The sequence below is a fragment of the Thamnophis sirtalis genome, unplaced genomic scaffold, assembly GCF_051295495.1.
Source record: "Thamnophis sirtalis isolate CommonGarterSnake01/CBP01778 unplaced genomic scaffold, rThaSir2_p1.2 scaffold_2, whole genome shotgun sequence".
NCBI lineage: Eukaryota > Metazoa > Chordata > Lepidosauria > Squamata > Natricidae > Thamnophis > Thamnophis sirtalis.
Window position 1 is genome coordinate 100,879,212 of NW_028261382.1, and position 19,900 is coordinate 100,899,111.

Sequence of the window (19,900 nt, forward strand, 5' to 3'; positions counted from 1 at the left end):
GTCCTTCCACCTGTTCGGACTGTGTGCGGAGCTCCCTGCAGGGGGGTCCCCGGGCGACTCCCGAGTCTGGAAGCGGGGTGGAATCCATCCCGGGACGCTGGCGGTCGGCCTCTGCCGCTGAGGATGTCGGCAGGGTGGCTGCAACTGGCCCGATGGACCCGCTTTGCAGCCGCTCCTTTTGCTTTCGGCTGTGCAGAGAGATAAGGAGGCAGCGGCAGCGTCCCCGGTGGGGGCAGGAAAACTGGGTTGGATGTCTGCATTTGGGGGAACCCGATCCGATTTACGTGGACCATCCTCGCTCCAAGCTTCCTTCCCCCGTTGCTCGTGCAAGCCGGTAATAGATCCTTGTTAAGTCGTGTCCCACTCTTTGTGACCCCCATGGACCATAGCATGTGAGCTATGGTTCTCCACTGGTTCCCGGCGGTTTGCCCAAATTCATGTTCCTCGATGGCACTATCCATTCCTCTGCCGTCCCCGTCTCCTTTTTCCTCCGTTTCCCTCTTTCCCAACATCAGGGTGTTCTCCAAGGAGTCCTCTCTTCTCATTTGCTGGCCGAAGCATTTGAACTTCAGGATCTGCCCTTCCACAGGGACACTCAGGGTTGGTTTCCTTCAGGATTGACTGATGGGATCTCCTTGCAGTCCAGGGGGCCCTCAGGAGTCCTCTGCAGCACCACGATTCAACAGCATCAGTTCTTCGGCACTCAGCGGTCCTTGCGCTGCTCCCTTGCAAAGTTTCACGAGCTTTAGCCATAATTTCCGAAGTAATTGCCATCCCAATCTCCACTCTTCCGTTGGCTGCATTCACTACCCCATATTGCACCTATGATTTTATCATTTAGGCAGCGTGGACTTCAACTCCCAGAATTCCCCAGCCAGCCAGTCCAAATCAAGAACTCTCAGCCGCTGCAAAAGGGAGGGGGAGGCTTTCTTAGAGCCTGCTATTTAAAGTTGTCGGTCTCAACCGGGGATAAAGACGGCCTTCCCTATATTTCCGGACAATCTGGGGATCGCCCCCAAACGAAGCGCGGCTTTTCCCTGCTTTAACTAGAGACCCGCCGGGCGCTTTGACTTGGACCAGCGGCGGGGCTCGGGCGAGATAGGGACTTCCTGGTCCCAAGTCGCATGCGCAGCGGCAGCCAGCTCGCCACGAGAAGCGGCTAGGGCGGAGCGAAGGACTCTGCGGACGTATCGCGCAGGCGCCACCCGGCGGGGGGGGCGGGACAAGGAGCTTCCGGCGCATGCGTCGTGGCTGGTGTCGGCTGAGGCGTGCGCACGCGGTGCCGACGGAGCAGGGCTGAGGGAACGGCGGAGGCGGCTTTGGCCGGGTGAGCGCGGGGAGCCGAGTCTAGCCGGCCCGGCAGGGAGGCAAAGGCTCCGCCGCGGAGGGACGCCGGGCTGGGCGCGGCCTTCTCCGGCCCGGTTGGCGGGTCTTGAGGGCCTCCTACAAAGGCGGGCTGGGGGCCTGGCTGAAGCGCTTCTCTCCCGTTACCTCACGATATCGGCCTAGTCCTAAGCAAGCGGGAGCCCTGGTTTTGCTCCCGAGGGATCCGGGCAACGCGTGGCTGGAGGGCAAATAAAATTACCTCAGGAGTTCGCGGCGCGCCTGCCCCGTGCTCCGAAGTAAGGAGCCGGTCGCAGGGGGGGGAGCTGTGGTGGGAGGTTCTTTTCCCGAAGGTGCCCGGGCTCTCAAGGCCAGCTTATAACAAGAGTTGGAAGGGGATCCCCAGAAGTCTTCCAGTCCAACCCCCTCCCCTCCTCAGGCAGGAGACCCCATAACAGATGGCTGCCCAGGCTCTTCTTCACAACCTCCAGGGATGGAGCACCCACAACTTCACTCCACTGGGTCATTGTTCCGAAGGTCAGGAAATTCCTCCTCAGTTCCAGGTTGCTTCTCTCCTTGATTCTTCCTAGGAGCCAGGAGGATCCACCGCCTGGCCCTAGAACAGTGCTTCTCAACCTTGGTGACTTTAAGTCCTGTGGACTTCAGCTCCCAGAATCCACCAGCCAGCATAGCTGGGGGATTCTGGGAGTTAAAGTCCACAGGACTTAAAAGTCATCAAGGTTGAGAAGCACTGCCCTAGAAGGTCTCGGGAATTGCATATAGAACATTGCAACACTGCTTTTTTATTTTATACATCAAAAATACAAATTTGGGCTGAAAGGAGAAATTTCCTGACAGAAAAGTTAATTCATGGGAATGAGTTGCCTCCAGAAGTTTTGGGTGTCCTCTTACTGGAGGTTTTCAAACGTAGACTGGACAACCATTTGTTACATGGCATAGGGAAGGAGTGTCCAAACTTGGGAACTTTAAGACTTAATGGACTTCACAGTATAGATAGCTATGGGGATTCTAGAAATTACAAGTCCACCAGTCATAACATTCCCAAAGTTGGACACCCCTGGCATAGGGTCTCCTGCCTGAACAGGGGGTTGGAGTAGAAGACCCCCAAAGTGTATTTATTCTGTAAGTCTGGTAACCAGCAAATGCTGAAAGAATTACAATCCCAAACTGTCATTTGGGGAGATAAATTCTGCATATGTCAAGTGTGGGAGAGAGGGTTATGCAGGCTTTATTGGCACTACAGACTTTGAATCATGTGCTTTCCCTTCTACAGTCCATTATTGGGACCAGGATGTTTGAAGAGCAAGAAGAGATGGGCGATCTTCTGACAGACAGCGAGGAAAGTGTCTATTCTGGACTGGAAGATTCTGGAAGTGACAGCCTTACAGAAGATGAGGAAGACCAGGATCACGGAGTTAAGGAGAAAGCAAAAAGGAAGTTGCACTCCAGAAATACTCAAGTAAGTTGATCATCTCAGAGGCTGGTAAATATAATGCTGTCTTTCTGTCTGAGAAGATCAGCCAGTAAGCCGTGAAGATTTGGGGGTGAAAGCGGACACCAGCTTTGCCTGCTTGCCCCTCAGGATCACTCTGGGGTCTCTCTGGTTTTTGCTTCTACTATAGACTAGAATCCCAAAACGTGCGTTTTGTTATTGTCAAACCACACTTGATCCAAAGTATTTGCGCAGAATTTCAAGAATGCAATGGCTTGTTTAGGGTTTGGAAAAGAATATCTTTTTCATTTCATGCACATTTGTAAGAGAATCAAAACTAGCTTTGTCCAGTGTGTTCCTTCTGTGTTTGAGTCTGTAATCTTTAAAGTGAAGCTTACCTGCAAAGGGTGAGAGGCTGTTTTGGTGAAAGACATAATCATGCTTTAGTCTCTTCTCATAGGTCATGTTCTAAGGTTCCTATATCATTTTTGTACCTTCATCTGTACCTATTTTAACTAGTCAAGTTTTGTTCTTCAATGGGCTGCTCAGAATCATGCACCATAATCAAGGCGTGGTCTCAGCAGTGCTGACTTACGGGGTATAAGGACTTCATGCATCTTTAATGCCAAGGATGGGGAACGACGGCCTTTTTATGACTTGTGGACTTCAACTCCCATGCTGGCCCAGGAATTCTGGGAGTTGACGTCCACAAGTCGTAAAGGGGCCATTGTTCCCCATCTCTTTTTAGTGCTGCTTCTACTCTTGCCCAGAATTACGTTACGCCTTTTAGCAGCTATTTCATACTACTGGCTGATGTTTCGCTTGTTAATGTTGACATTCAACTCTTTTTCAAACATCTGTTGCAAGGTATTTGTAGATGCAGGTTTTTATATGTATGTGGATTTCTTGGGATATTTTTTTGTTTAAATTATTAGCAGTCTGGGATGTCCAGGAATAGGCAGAACATAAGAACATACAAGCATACAAAAATACTCTCCATATTAGAGTGCAATCATGTTCGATCTTCCTGGGTTTTGGCCAGATCTCCCAGTTCTGTATTATCAATGTTTAATAAACAGTCCATCAATCATTTTCTCCAATTTGCGAATAGAAGCATTGAATTATACTGGTCCCAAGACAGATCCTTGTGGGATCCCATTGGTTGTTATCTATATGTAGCAATGAATTATTCCAGAGTGGTTTGCCAGCCAGTTGTGGGCATCTGCTACTGTTGTACTGCCCAAGCCACATTTTATCCTTTCATAATAGTTATCTTGTTAAAGCCTCTATTTTTATTGCTTTTGGTAATCATGTTTGTGCTTGCAAACGGCCTCCTTTATTATCTGCTCCAAAATATTTTCAGGTTTTTGAGTAACTGCTCCACAATTGGAGGGTCTTCTTTCCTGTTGGAAGAGTGGAGTCCCACTTGCTGGTCTTAGGTCTTCTGGCATTTTCCTGGTTCTGCAGGATTCTCTAAAGACCCCAGACGAAGGCCCGAAGAGCTCTTTGCCCTTCCGCCTGCTAGGGCATAGCTCATCAGGGACTGGTGACATCTGGCTTAGCCAGAAGGTCCTTTCTGCATCCTTACTGGCCTGCACCCTCCCCTGTTGAGTTCCTTCCTAACCTGTGCTACACAAATCGTCTTCCTCTGGATGTGGGAGGGGTGGGCACAAAGAGAGCTGAGTTTCTTTGCTTTCCCCTGATTAAGATCACTCAACTGGAGTAAACCACCGCCTTTTGCTCCTCAACACTCTGAGAATCAGTTGGGTGGACCTCAGACAGGTGAATTCATTCTATATAATCAGCTTTTGCTTCCTCTCTAGTTTTGCTTTGTTCTTCCAAAACTGGCATATGGATTTTAGTGCCCTGGCTTGACTGTCGTGAGGGCAGCGTAAGTCGTCAGAGAGAGAAACATGGGCAAGGAGCTGAGATTTGGCCTTGGGAGTGCAGCTGTGCTATTTGAGGGTTGATGAGCTGACCTGGCTTGTTGGGGGTCAGATAGGGAGGCAGCGCTCCAGTTGGTCAAGACTTATGTAAGTGTTGAGGACTAAAGCAGGGAGGCTGTTACCTTAGCAGCTGGTCTGACTTGTGAAGAAAATGAGAGAGAAACAGATTCGTTGCCACAGTTCAGCAAGTCTTTAAAAACATATTGATGGAGAGAAACATTCTAGTAAATACTTGAGAGAATTAATTTGTGCAGTCGCAATTTCCTGGCCCGAAGGTGGAGAAGAGAGTAGTCATTAAAGTGAGACTTAATGTGAGGCAGAAGAGAAACAAAACCTCAGCTACAAGGACAAACTACACCCAAGACCCAAGAAAGATGGGGAAGGAGGCAGATGGCTGGCTGCACACAGACAGTTTTCCAGACCCAGAGGCAGGTGCCTCACGCAAGTCCATGTGAATTCTGCTCATAGTGACTGTGAAAGTGGAGAAACGAGATCACGGGGAGTAGAGGCAGTTTTCTTTCTCATCATGGAGGAGACAGAACTTTTATTGGAGATCAAAAATACAAAAGGAGGGGAAACATCGAAGGGTGTATTTCTGCTTGGCCCTCTGATTTTTTTCAGCTTCCTTTTGCCAGTTCCCCCCCCCCCCCCCCCCCCCCGCCAGTATCAGGAAATTAAACTGTGGTGAGCTTCCAATCATAGAGTTTAAATCTTGTTCAACTGCCTCTCCAGGTTCAATCATTTCAGACCTAACTATCATTATGAAAACCTGATGCTTTTTCTCGTCTTTTAGGCAACAGTAGGAGTGTTTGCTGTAAAGAAATGGCAGTGGTTGACAAGTGGATAGCCTCGGAAATGAATGTAGCTTAAATTTTACCAGAATAGGGTAACTAATAAAGGAAAATTAAGTCCTGGGTATTAATTGGCTTCCGTTTCCAAACTACAGCTTCAGGTCAAAATTGCATCAAAATAATTCAAAATTGCAAGGGGTGTGTGCGATTATGCTCAATAACTTTTCTGCAAAATGTGATACAGCAGTGAGAATGGTGCCATACCAATCATTATAAATTTATCTTTTTATTGATACCAACAACATAACTTCCCATTCATTTATTGGTTTTTTCATGTAGCATTTTCCTGCTTTTTGCATGAAAAACTGACAAGCTCTAACATCAGATTAAACGACAAGGTTCTATCTTTATTTGGTATCTAAACTGCGCTTTTTGGCTTTTCTCTTGTGAACCTCAGGATCCTCCCTGGGGAGATTCCAGCAGTAATCATCATGCATGGACGGACTCCATTTTCCTTGGCATATTTTCTTCATGCGTGTGATATTCTGGTAGAATCTCTCCCCATTGTCATCACTCATTGCCCTCCAGTTCAAAGAGAAATAGTCTAAATGCAAGCGTAAGAAGTGAATTTTTAGTGATGTTTTTGCACCAAGTGCTTCATAGGAGCTAAGCAAATTTTCCACCTATTTTTCATAATAAACTGCCTGGCTGTTCTCAAAGTCAAGATGTGGTATCATTTTCATTGTTCTACCATACTCTGTCGAGAAGTTACAAAGCATCATGAACATTAGACACTCTCCCCCTTGTAGACCAAATATAGCCTGTATATACCATATTTTTTGGAGTATAAAATGCACCGGAGTATAAGACGCACCAAGGTTTTGAAGAGGCAAATTTTAAAAAAAGTAGGGAGGTAGATAGAGGGATAGAGAGGGAGAGAAAGAGAGAAATACAGTAGATAGGGAGAGAGAGAGTAGTTAGGTAGGTAGGTAGGTAGGTAGCTAAAGGGAGGGAGGGAGAGAAATAGAGAAATACAGTAGGTAGGGAGGGAGAGAGAGAGAGAGAGATAAGTAGGTAGATATTTCCAGGTGTATTTATCCATGTGCTGGAGAAGGAAATCGCTGACAATCTGCAGCACCTAAGACTTTGTTTCTGCTGGCACAGCACTTGATCAATATAATTCTCATCAATCAGTTAAAGAGCTTTCCAAGAGGGGGAAAAAAGTTTTTGCACTCTGCAAACCTCCCCAAAATGGCCCGTTTTTCAAATGGGCCTGTTTTTTTTTTTTTTTAAAAAGCATGAATAGCCTGGGAGTGCTCCTGGGGAGGTGGGGCCCCCCAAAACAAGCAAAAAACGCCCTGTTTCTCGTGAAAATGGGCCTGTTTTTTTCTCAAAAAGATTGCATGCATAGCCTTATGGAGGCTTACAGAGTGCTGCTGGTGGCTGGGGGGGGGGCAAAAAAGGTTCCATTTTTTGCTTATTTCTGCCCTCCCCAGCCCCCAGGAGCTCTCTGAGAGCCTCCATAACGGTATGCACGGCCATTTTTGTGAAGGGGCGGGGCTTCTGGTGGCAAAAAAAATGCTGTATTCAGTGTATAAGACGCACCCAGATTTTCAGCCTCTTTTTTGAGGAAAAAGGTACATCTTATGCTCTGAAAAATACGGTGAATCTTTATTGTGAAATATCTTGAAAATTTTAGCCAACTATCAGGGCTCACTTGAGGGCTGTTTCTCTCCGTATGGGATTTGAGAGGCCTCAGCGTTGGCACTCAACGTAAGGGACTTGATGGGACAGTTCCTGAACCAAATGGGAGAACAGAGAGGCCCACCTGTTCTCTTGAGTTCAGCCATTCTACACCCATGCAGGCACCTGGCAGCAGCCTGTTGCTCCCGTATGAGAGGCAGGTGGAGGACCACCATCACATACCACCCGTGGATACTCAAACAGCGCTCTCTTGCTGATTTACCCAAGCGCAGCCACTAGACGGGTTTCCTTCACTTTATGCAGATTCATTCTTGTGCAATTCGTCATTTTCATCCAGGAATTTGCTCTTTCTATAAAAAAACTATTTTGCAATTTGTACCAGCAGAGTCAGTTTGTGCCAAGATCTCGTGCTGCATTTACCATTATGCTGTGTAGTTGTCCTGGTTGTGCATCCTTCCTCTTGCAGTAGCTGTTCCTGTTAACCCTGAGTTCAAATGGCCATCGGTATCTCGTTCCAAAAGGAAAAGGGAAATAAATCTCTAATATTAGAAACAAACTTTTACCTTGATGCACCAAAGTTAGTGAAGGATCCAGTCTTAAGATGAGCTTTAACTAGGACAATAGCACTAGCACGTAGGCATCTATACAGCTTCATGTTGCTTTCCAGCACTCTCTAAGCAGTTTACAGAATCAGCCTATGCCCCTCTCTTTACAATCTGGGTTCTCGTTTTACTGACCTTGGAAGGATGGAAAGCTGAATGAAGCTTGAGTCTCGTCAGGATCGAACTCCTGGCAGTGGGCAGAGTTAGTCTGCAATGCTGCATTCTGACCACTGCGTCACCAGGGCTCTAACTACCTGTGTGCAACAGAGTGAAGAAGGCTAGTGGAGTTCTCAGTGCTCTGGCGCACACTGGCTTTTTTGTTTGCCTTGAGAGCCACATAATTGGAAACACGGATTGCCAAATTTGATGCCATCATTTTTGTTATTTTTTTTTAATTTTATTTTTATTAAACTTGTTTGCCGGCAATCTCACTGCAAAGTGACTCATACCACTGGCAACCCTGACCCTTGTTTCCTTCAAGCACGTCTCATTTTATGAAAGTAGTTTTGCGCAAGGTTTTGGGGCCACTGGGGCCCTCCATTAAAAGCAGGGAAGCCTGGATCAGGCTGTTGCAGGCCTCCTTTGTCCCTTTCACTGTTTAAGCGTTTGAGGCTTTGGCCTCCTGAGGTTAGCAGGATGTGAAATGACAGCAGGGTTGGGGGGGGATCAGAAATAGCAGCCAGATTGTGCGCCTCCACCTCACCTGAGTATAAATGCTGGACGCATTTTTCTTGCCATGAGTAACCTTTGGCTTTGGAGAGATCTTTGGAGGAGCCTATCAAAGGTGATAGGGGAGAATTTTTTGTACTTATAGAACTCTTGAAAAATATTTCTGAAAATGGCTATCCTGATTGTAGGATTGAAGGCACTGCAGAGCTTCAGCCAGCCCTAAAGTTTGCTTCAGACCAGTCTGGTTTCCTCCTTTCCCATCACTGGGATGCGCCCCGATCAACATCGGTTCTGGGAGAGGTTCCAAGGACAAACCCCACCCACTCCATTCTCCAGGCTGCGGTTATGATGAAAGACAGGTCCTTGTTTTGAGAGGGATCCGGTGGACGGGGTGAATCTCCCCGAGGCCAAGTCGAAGTGTCTTCCCTCCACAGGATGATGAAGCAGCAGGCAGGCCTTCATCCTTCAGCAGCTGAGCTGCCCTGCAGCTGCTCGCTCCCTGCAGCCATTGGTGGTGTCGAAGGCAGTTTTCAGCCCCAGCTGCTCTTCTGCTCTTCCCTCCCGTTGCCTGCAGCTTTGCTGAATCAGCAGTGCTGCCACATAGAGTCCTGACCTCCTCACCTCCCCCCCTCCCCCCCCAAAAAAGCCACTGCCGTGGCTTCTTCCGATTGCTTTCCGGGCGAGGGGCTGCATGCTGCTGCCCTCTGGTGGTTTCCATGCCCACCTTCCCGCCTGAATTCCTTAAGTGGTTGCTTGGTGCAAGCGATGATCCTGCCTGGGGACTAGGAAGCAGCCGTTAAAGCGGAAAATCAACCCAGAGTGAAATTCAGGAGCCCAAAGAATGCCTGACATTTTGACGGCATCCAAAACATCTCCGAGAGAAATAGTATTTGATTCTTGAAAAAACCTGCAAAGAAAAGCTTATTTCTTCTTCACCGAGGTGAATCTCCTACCCTGGTGTGTGAAGGCAGCCTTTTAGACCAGAAGACGGAACACCAGCAAGTATGGAGAGGTAATTGGCCAGGTCTGGAGGGACACTTTGGGGAGACATTAGTAGAGAGACGGTTGTTGATCTGTGGAGCAGAGAAGAGCCTGGCACCGCACGTCCTGGTTCTCTTCCAAATAACTTAGGCCAAACATCAAGGAAGCTTTTGGCTTCAAGCGCAGGGCTGGCTGGCACGTGCCTGTCTTCAGAGCACTCTGTCCTCCGATGGAGTGAGAAAGCAGAAAGACCTCAAGCCCTCTGGAGTGTCCCGAAAAGAGGAGGAGAGCTTTGCTGGCTGAAGGACCCCTTTCTGCCTCCTGCTCCAAGCCCACGGATGGGCTTGGAGGGGAGGAAGGGAAACGGAGAGACAGACAAAACCTCTTTGATGCCAAAAGCCTGGGAAAAAAATTACCTCTGATCCGCTTTTTTTCAAAGACTTTCCTAAAGCCTTTGTTTTTGCTGTAATCCCATCTTCTGGTTGGCCCTGTACTTTCTAGGCCCCCTGCCCCACAATCTCCCCTCGGCCAGGAGGTGGAAGTCGGAGGGGGCACACGGGACCGAATTATAGGCTGCTTCTAGCAGAAGGTGATCACACACTGAACGGATTTTACTACCCCCGGGAGGAGCGTTTTGTATGGCTGCCTTCCTGATTGTTCCACCAAATCCTCTGGCAAAGCCCTCTCCAGGCTGGGTCCCCTTGGAGCGGGGGAGGAGGAGGAGGGCAAATCTCTTTTCCAGCAAAGGATGTGCAGCTTTTCCTGCACCCGCACGCTAGGCCAGAGAGTGGGTGCAGTTTGGTCTGCCAGGCCGTGGGCTGGACTTTGGCAGGTTGGCTACGGCTGGATCCCGTCCTGTCCCAAAATCTCAGTGTGGAGCATTTCACACGCTAAGCCCCGGGTGATTCTGGAGGGAGGAGGCCTTCCCTGCGCCTGTGGGGCAGGACTCGTCAGTAGGCGCTGGCCAGAAGGTCCCCACGGAGGGACCCACGAAGGCAGCAGCTTTCCTGTTTTCCTGGTATGTAGCAGAGGAAGACGAGGGTCCTTTGTCATAACGAATGGCTGTGGACGGACCAGGCGACCGCCAGTGAAAGCATCTGCAGCAGCCCAGCGCTCTTGGCCATGTGATCTCCTGTTTCACGTGCTTTGGCTTCAGTATGGCAGCGGCATTTAACCCGCACTTCCAAATAACCAAGCGTCCATCAACTGATCTTGTAGAAGTGAATTGCAGAACAAAGCATCGTTGTCAGCGCCTCCTGTCAGTTGGGTTTCCTTACAAAACATGAGAAGGAACCTGGTAGCCCTTTTCCAGGCCAACAGATTTTAGTACGAGGCCAAAGTTTTGGAAATTTGTAGCTCACTTACACAGGCTAGACGGATGGAGGGTTTAAATTCGGATTGCAGGGAGGAGAAGTTGGGGTGGTTTTGCAGATAACATGGAAGTTCAGTATGTTATTGATTAGCCGTTGTGATGTGCAAAAAGAGGTTTGTGTTTGTTGGAGTCCTGTAAGTTCAGCATTCCCTCCCTCAGCTGTGCTGCCTTTCCAGTCATGGAAACTGGTGGGAGGCTGAAACGCTCTGATATTGATTCGCCTTCATCTAGAGCAGTGTTTTTCAACCACTGTGCCGCGGCACACTAGTGTGCCGTGACATAGTGTAAGGTGTGCCGTGGGAAAAACACTTTATATATAGTCAATATAGGCACAGAGTTAATTTTTTAAAACATTTTCTAATGGTGGTGTGCCTCGTGATTTTTTTCATGAAAAAAGTGTGCCTTTGCACAAAAAAGGTTGAAAAACACTGATCTAGAGCAACCTTGGCAACATTAAGGCCTGGGGGCTTCAACTTCCAGAATTCCCAAGCCAGCCTTGGGGGTCGAAGCCCACAGGCCTTAGAGTTGCCACAGTTGGCTGCTTAGAGTCTTGATATGAAATAGGCACCCATCCATTCTTGCATTTCCTTCTGATTCCCCCCCCCCCCCCCCAGCCAAAGTAGAGCAGCATTGGCTCCCCCTTTGCATTGTCTACAATGAGAAACATTCCTGTCTTTGGGTGGCCCAGGTTTGAAAGATAATGGTCTGGGGGAATGACCTTGAGGGAGGAGGGAAGAGCCATGGCTGCCTGGGGGAAGATCAGATAAAAGGCAGAGGAGCCCACAGCTGCTTCGGGGACCGAGGCAGAAACTTAAAAAGGATCCCCTCTAATGTATCAGACTCCAACAGCGGGAGAGCCGCATTTTCAGACTAGCATGATGCTGTTAATGTAGCCTCAGAGTCAAGTAGAATTAGCTCATCTGGTCCTGTTTCCTGTCTGGCTTACCTGGGAGGGCTGACAGGAAAAGAGGCGCTCGCTGGCTCTTTCTTGCTCCCCCGTCTTTCACGATGATGGATTCTTCCAGCAGAGAGAACCCCTGGGCTGCCTAGGCCAGCAGCTGGAAAGGGCTCGGCTGCAGCAGCAGGGAGAGCGGGGCAGGCTGGTCTGGCTTCATAGGCTCACCCGAGACAAGTGTGGGGGCAGCTGCTCCTTGGTGCCAAAGGGGGACCCCCCCCCTTCTCAGGTTTTTGTGATTACAGTGAGTCCTCAACCTACAACAGTTCATTTAGTGACTCTTCAAAGTTACAACAGCGTTGAAAAAAGTGACTTGCAGCATCTCCATGGTCATGTGATCAAAAACCAGACTGAGTCGTATTTATGACGGTTGCAGTGTCCCCGGGTCATGCTTGTGCACAGGGGGTTGTACTAGAAGACCTCAGAGGTCCCTTTCAACTCTGTTATTTTGTTATGTGATCACCTGTTGAGACCTTTGGACGAGCAAAGTCACTGGGGAAGTCAGATCCACTTAACAACTGTGGCAAGGAAGATTGCAAAATGGGGCAGAATTCACTTAACAATTGTCTTGCTTAGCAACAGAAATGTTGGCCTCAATGGCGGTTTTAGGTCAAGGACTACCTGTACTTGTCTCTGGAGAGAGGAGCAATGAATGGTGGCTAACATTTTCTGGACAAAAAGGGAGAGTACTGGTTAAAGTTCTGTTCCATAGTGTCCCAGATGTCAGATAGTTTGGTTATTGCTTTTACTCAGCCTTCCCAGCTTCCGACCAGTGCTGGAGCCCATCCTCAGGGAACGTCTCCCTAGCGGAATGTATTGGTGCCATGGCCTTCAAAGGATGGCTGTGTGTTTTGGTTCACCTGTATGCCATCCTTTCCTTTCGGGTTTTCAGAGACTAAGGAGGATTCCAGAATAAACACTCGGGAAAAGGTTTAATAAGAAACCACCCCTGAATACTTTCAGTATCAGAAGGATACAACCCCAAAAAAGCTGGCTGAACCCAAATGGTGGGGAAGGTTTTGTTCCAGAACTTGATTCATGAGGGAGCCAATTGCCCGATCGCCCTCTTTCCTTAGCCTCGCTCTTTGGAACCCTGACCTCTGTTCTGGGATTGTCTATATTTATGTGCATTGGGGTGAAAGAGATTTCAAGAGATAAGCAGACAGCTGGCAGTGTGGAGGACGCATTGAAAAGCGCGCCTCAGTGCTGGCCGTTTGCTTTTGCCTTAAGTGCTCAGGCTTCTTAGGAGCCAAAAAGAAAAGGGGCTTTAGGATGAAATTGATGAGGGGCTTGTCAATGTCAGGGTCTTAATTACCTTCTTTGGGGAGGGGAGCCCTTAGGCAAACCTTACCTGGTTTAAGCAATGGCTCCACTCTGTGGGGGAGAAGGAAAATGGACCAGGTGGCGGGACACAGGCCGTGATGCACTTGCAACTGTGTGGATCTGAGGGGGATCCCCCGAAGCCCCCTTGCAATCTTAGCAGAAGTGAAGAACATGCTCCCTCATGCGTGGCTATTGGTGGATCCCTGTCGCCAGGAAACAAAGGAGATAGGGGAAAAAATGATTAGTCTTTCGACTCCCTCCAGCAAAGTTTATATAATTTCTTTGTTTTTGCTTCACAGAGCGTGGCTGCCCTGGCACTAATGCAGACAATGTGTAATTTCTGGGCCTCCCCAAATTCCACCCTGCTGCTTCTTTCGCTTGCTTTGGTGGTTGATGGCAGGGGGAACCCGCAGGGTGACTTCCTCTGTTACGGCAGTTGCCTAAGGGATTAGGGTGGAGGTTTCGGCACTATTGGTCTGTGCTTTTCCACTGTGGCCCTCCACTAGTTGTGGGTGGCTGCAGGTGGAGTGGGCGCCAGGGCCTGGTGGAAGGCCAGGAGGTGTGCCGTGATGGGTGCTGAAGCGGCCTTTGAGGCGTATCACCGTCCCTGAGGAATTCCTCTTTTGCGTTGCTTCTGGCTCTTCCCCAGGGCCTGCGATGGTCTCCCGGCATGTCTGCTGCAGCCCTGGCTGCCTCGGCATAACTCTTCCTGTCGCCCTGTTTTGCAGGCTGGAGAGGCCACAGAGTCCTGTCCGAAAATCGGGAGTACAGGAGCAGCAGATCAACAAGAACCTCCCTTGCAGAATGAGTACCTGGAAGACAGCTCTGATGAGGAGGTAAGATGGTCTCCGCTCTTTGTGGTCAAGCAGCGGTGGCTCTCTGGCTGCGTGGTCCGAAGTGAGTCCCGGCCACTCTGCAGCTAACCGTCTGTGGTAGCACTGCCCTTCATTGGAGCCAGGGATGCTGGGCAGCCGGCCTTTGCTTTCCAAGGAAGGTGGTTGGAGGAAATGGATTCCCTGGTCCAGCAGAGGGGCAGCCTGGCTGGGGCTGATGGATGATTCCTGTGGAGTCAGAATGGGAGTCTCTCCTAGTTGCTTCCAAACTGCCCACTGTGGTGTCCTGGATGAGTTGTGGGGGTTGGGAGTGAAAGGGTGCCATTGTTACAGTGGCCAGAGTGAGACCTCTACAGGTAGTCATTGACTTACAACGATTCGTTTAGCAACCGTTCAAAGTTAGAACGGCACTGGAAAAGGTGACTTATGACTGTTTTTCATACTAACGACTGTTGCCACATCCTGGTGGTCACGAGATCAAAATTCAGACCCTTGGCAACTGACTTGTATTTAGGATGGTGGCAGTGCCCCCCCCCCTCTCCCCGGTCACATAATAATCCCCTTTTGTGACCTTCTGACAATCGAAGTCAGTGGGGAAGCCGGATTCCCTTAGCAACCAGGCTACTAACTTAACTGCAGTGGTTCACTTAACGACTGTGGCAGGGACCCACTTAGCTTGGCCCTGGAGTGGTCATTGGAAGGTCTGAAGGACTAGGGAGAAAAATCCATCTCTACGGTTGCTGAGAGTTAATGCTGCCTCGATGGTACAAATCTCGCCCTTTTGACCCAGCAGAAACCAAGATGTGGAAGCGATTAGTCTGGAATAGAGGTTGAGAGCTTCATGAGATATATGCGCCTACCAAATGTGCGCGAGTGTAAATGTCTTGAGCATAACCCAAGTTTACAGCGCTTTCATGTTGGAATCCAAGGTCTCTCCTTCGCAGCCGGTCCTCTTTCAGGGCCTCAGCAGTGGGGAGGAAGGAGGCGGTTCAAAACCGGTTGACATCCGAGTGGCTTCCGGTGGGTTTGTTCCTGCTCACCGGCCTCTGCCCACTTTTCTGGAATTGCGTTCATCGGTCTCCCAGCAGAGCCCGACGTGGCTTCTGCTCCCGGTGTCCAGGATGAGTCCTTAGCCCTCGGTGCTTCTGGCTGCATTGTGTCCCTGGCGTCCGAGGTTATGCTTACCTATAAAATCGCTTGGCAGTGCCTGCGTCCCAAGGGGATGAACGGCGGTCTTGGAGGGGCTGCATTTCCGATGGGCTTGCGAGAGACCCTCCGGGGTTGCGCTGTCATCGCCGGAAGGGGCAGGACAGAGCCCTTTCATTGATTGAGGGCAGGGGGGTGATTAGAAATAGGGCAGGAGAAAAGACGGGGGGGGGTCTAGCGGAGAAGCCCAGAGCACTTTTCAATTTGGTGAGAAATGGTTCTGTGATGCAAGGCCTTGCAACCAAAGAAAAAAAATGGAGGGTCTCTGAGGGGTCAAGAGGTTTAAATTGGGGCTCCTGTGGTGGCTGGTAGGCAGCCTTTGTGCTGACCCTCTGCTTGCCGTAGAGCAATGGGGACCAGCTACCGCTGGAGACGGGAGGCTGGATTTGCTTAATGGGCCCTCTCTTCTGTGCCTGGAGGCTGGGCAGAGTCTGCTTTGGAGGGCAGGCCTGCAGCTCAAGTGGGTCAGGAAGTTGCCACCCTTGCCCCCTCTTGCAATTCCTTCTGCTTTGCCCCCTCTGTTCCCTGGGGGGATTCTGCTCCACCCACCCACCCCCATCACCAGTGTCCATGCTTGCTGTGCCCAGGCATCTGCCTCGACCAGTCTCCAGAAGCAGTGGCAGACGGTGGTGCTTTGCAATGAAGCCATGGGGTTAGAAAGGGAAGCCCTTCCATCTTTGCAGCTTGGTCTCTCTCCCTCCCAAGGCGAGACTATCCAGCTGGATGATGGTTTGTCCAGCTGGGCTGACAAGTGTTAGCAGCACGGGGGCCTGGCAAGGGTCCCTGTTGCTGGATGCTGCTCTGGGAATGGGGGTGGGGGCAGCAGCTCCTCCCCCTGCTCTCTGTGAGACAGGGCAGGGCCCCTCGGGCCAGGCAGCTGCCCCATATGGACATTTGGCCTGTATTCACGTAGGTATGAGATGGGACGTAATGCAAGAGCATGCTTAGCCTCAGGGTTCAAAGAGGAGTGTGGAGAGGAGGGGGCTCCAGTGTGGTTACAGGGTCTTCCTTTCATCCAAGAAGCCGACCGCATTACTGTTTGATGTATGAGGGATCTCCCACATCCTTTGCTCACCTTAAAAATGGGAGGCAAGTAGAGAGAAGTGAAAAGGGTTGCATCACATGGGACTTTCTGAGCCTGACTGACTCTGGTGTGAGGTGGCCCTTCTTCCTGGGGCCCTTGCTCAGTTCCTCCCACTTCCGCCCACCTGCCCCCCTCCCATCTGGGGGCTTTGGAAGCGCACGACAACACCCAGCAGTGCAGACTAAACTTCCTGCCCCTGAGCTCTGCTCCGTTGGCAGCCCTGGCGCTCTGCCTGGCACCTGCTCAAGTCGGCTCCCGCGTGTTCTGGGAAGAGACCCAGCAAGATGGATGAGCTCCCTGGTGTGGCTTCACAGCCAAGGTTCTTCAGAGACTCCTGGCCCTTCCGCTTGTGCCCCTGTACCAGCTGGGGGAAGCTGGGCAGGTATGTCAGGGGGAGCACGGGCGGAGGGGCTGCGACCTTTTCTTCCCCTGCCCCGAATGGGCCGGGCAAGCCCCCCCCCCTTCAGCCGCTGGAGATGAATGGCCAGGAGCTGGAGAAGCTGTCAAGGCCATGCGAAGAGGAAGCCGTTTGGGGCGCTTGTTTGCTTCTGCTTCCTCCCACAATGACTATTCCATATGTCAGCGGATAAGAAAAACCCCTCGCGCCCCCCCCCCCCAATTGAGGGCTCCTCTGTGAGCCACCGGCAGCTCTTCCAAGCCCCCTCCCTGCCCTTGCCTGGGATGTAGCTGACTGGGAGGGAGGGAGGGGGGAGCTCTCTTTCCAGTAGCAGGGGCCGGAGGGGGGTGGGTTGCCTGGCCAGGGTCTCCGAATGCATCACCCAGCCTTTGCGGCTCCAGCACTCTGCTCTGCCAGGTCTTTTCAGCTTCCTTGTTTTTTTCCTAAGAGATTCTAGTGTGATGTGCAGAATTTTTGTCAATTAAAAATAAATTGCAACTAAAACATTTAGAAGTCTTTTAACTAGGCAACTGAACAAATAACCTAGACTCCAATGGGCATTCTGCAGCTCCCCTTTCCTTTTTTCTGTACGCCCGCATGCCAGCCATCCTTGTGGCTTTTATTGGTCTCGAACTTGTACAGTTTTAGGAGTTGACCGTAGCTGCTTCTGTGCAGAGTCCCAGTAAGGGTGAAAGTGGGGGTGTGGTGCCCCCTACAGGTCAGTAGTTAATACAACGCCTGGAATCCATTTGAAGAGTACCTAAAAGCACCTGGGTCAGTTTTGCTTTGGATCTCAGAGAAAGTGCACCCCGTGGAGCCTGCCCTTTGGCCAAGGGCCTGCCTGGAAGGACTTTGGGCAGAGGAGCTGCACGTGCTCCCTTGGATTGTGCCCAGCAGGGGGTGGAGGAGCCCCATTGAGGGGGGAGTGGAATGTCTGGCTGAAAGCAGAGGAAGGGAGCCAGCTTCCCAATCAGGGCAACAGACCCCCCTCCCTCCCTCCCCTCCAGGCTGGAGGCCGCAAATCACTGGAGGGAAGAGGCGGCACCTCAGGAAGAGTGTTGGCCGGGAGCTCCAGGCTGCCCTGAGCTGGTTCCCCATTCTTTGGTCCCAGGTGCGAGAGCAGCCTGCTCGGGCTGGAGCAGTTGGGCAGGGGTGGTTTTAAAACCTATTTTGCTTTTGCTCTTCCTCCTGCCTCGGTTTTTCTCCACATCAGCAGGAAAGGGCTCCTTTCTCCATCGCTGGCTGCTGAGTTCCAGACGGGGGACTCCAGAGGGATGGGGAGGGGTTGAAGATTGCAGGTCGTCCTGTCGGCTGTCGGCTTCCCTAGTCTTGTGAATGGGAAACCCAGCAGGGGCAAACGGGCGCGGCCCAACAGCCACATCACCATTCTTAACAAGGGACCCCAAAAAGCCAGTCGGCTCAATCCCTGATTCAGGCCAAGGAAAAACACAGTCAGTGCCCTGGAGGAACAGCAGCAGCAGCAGGGGTGACACAAAGGTGAATCCTGCCCCACCTGCCGGCTGGAGTAATTTGGGAAGGTCAGCAGGTACCGCTCAGGGTTTTCCAGTTCCTTACCAGGGCTTGTTCTTCCTTGGGTTCTTCCCTGGTTAAAAAAAAAACAGAATGAATAGGTGGTTTTCTCCATGGTGGTTTTTTTTTGGCCTAATAAAGCAGGTCTCCAGAAGCCCCTGTTTTGCCCTCCAGCTGTGGGAACCGCTGCAGTTAAGATTTCAAGCTGCTCTTCTGGCGAATGGCAAAGAAACATGTCTTATCCTTCCTCCCTTCCAGGGGCTCAATTTGTTCCCGTTTTCCCCAACAGCAGCCCTGTGGGGTTAGGGTTGGAGTGCAGAACTGAAGGGCAATAGGGAAGTTTTGCTCAGAATCTCCAGTCCTGGCAGCTCAGTTGAAAAGAGCTGGGAATAATAAGTCAACTTTGTGTGTGAGAGAGCAGGATTTATAGGCTTTCCCAAAGAGCCTTTCAGTATCTCATTGGCTGCTGAGGGGAGAGGCCCCCATCCTGACACTTAAGGTCTGGGCTGTATTCTGCAGGCTATCCCCACCCCCACCCCAGTTCAGGAGCACAAATGTCTCCTTAGTTCTTGGCTGGACCTTTGATCATCTTGCCCCCTTTACTTCTTGTCCTATCCCCAGGAGCCTCAAGGCCCTCTGGGACAGCCCCACAAGCACTATCCTGTCTCCCATAACCCTTCTCTTCATTAGGCCTATTGGTTCATCCTATCCCCCAGGCCCCTTATTATCTTGTGGGCAGCCTTTGTCTTGTTCTGTACACTGGAGAAGGCCTGGATGGGGGATTGTGAGTGCTGCTGTCCTCCAAGAGAGAGGATGGGACGCGGGGACAATCGGGGTGCTCTGGCTGAGCCAGCTGGCAGCATTTTCTCCTGGGGAAACTTAGCCTGTGGTTCCTGCTGGTAGGTAGGAATGCTACCTGCCACGGCCAGGTAATCCAGGCTGAGAACTGCTTGGGGCTCTCCTGGCAGACAGCTGCCCTTTCCACTTGGAACGGGTGTGGTGGGGCCCCTGGGCAGTGTGAGAGGTGCCCTCAAGAAAGAGAGAAGGGATCACTTGGCCTGCTGCGCCTCCCCCCCCCCCCCAGTCTGAAAACAGAATCTTGAAATCCTCGCATATTGATGTGGAAGGAAGAAAAAGGAGGGGGCTGGCAGGGAGAATTTCTTTATCCTGGAAAAAATGACATCAGTGAAATAGCTAAAAACGATCATCTTTCTCTGACCCAGAAAGGGAGAGAAACCCACAGCAGCTTTGAGGTGAAGAGTGGAAAATTTTTTCCCATTTATTTTCCCCCTTTGTGCGCTGGATCTGTCTCAGCTTACAGGCTGCCCTTTTGGAAAGACCGGCTGCCTCCGTTTCAGAGGGGTCTGCAGGGACCCTGGCCTCACTGCTGCCGGAACCAGAGGGGAGGGAGGGAGGGAGGGAGGGAGGAGAGAGGGAGGGAAGGAAGGAAAGGAAGGAAGGAAAGGAAGGAAGGGAATGTAATATAGGCAGCTGTTTCCAGCATGCTTGGCATTCTGTATCTGGCAGTGATGTCCAGCCTACCATTTTGGGCTTGCCCCATTTGAAATCCGTGACCCTGTGTCCTGGGTCTGTGTGGCATAAGTCTTTTAACTCTGCAACCGCGGAGTAAGCCCTGGCGGCACGTGGCAGCTAACCCGGAGACGTTGCATGTTAAGGACAGAAGTGAGGTCATCGTCTGGCTGACAGCAGAAACATTTTTCTTTCTGGTGT

At 50.8% G+C, this 19,900-nt stretch overlaps 1 protein-coding gene across 3 annotated transcripts in view; it reads left to right on the forward strand.

The window, feature by feature from the left end:
- The first annotated feature begins 103 nt into the window (after positions 1-103).
- Positions 104-19,900, forward strand: part of BOP1 (BOP1 ribosomal biogenesis factor) — a 53,230-nt gene continuing 33,433 nt past the window's right edge. Inside the window, exons 1-3 of one of the 3 annotated variants that reach the window (XM_087706557.1) lie at positions 104-334; positions 2,618-2,803; positions 13,848-13,955. In XM_087706557.1, the coding sequence (XP_087562683.1) occupies positions 251-334; positions 2,618-2,803; positions 13,848-13,955 (378 nt within the window). In that variant the 5' untranslated portion in view covers positions 104-250. Of the gene's footprint in view, positions 335-1,224; positions 1,328-1,547; positions 1,623-2,617; positions 2,804-13,847; positions 13,956-19,900 lie in introns of those variants that run through there. The other 2 variants (XM_087706558.1, XM_087706559.1) reach the window with 2 other exon arrangements.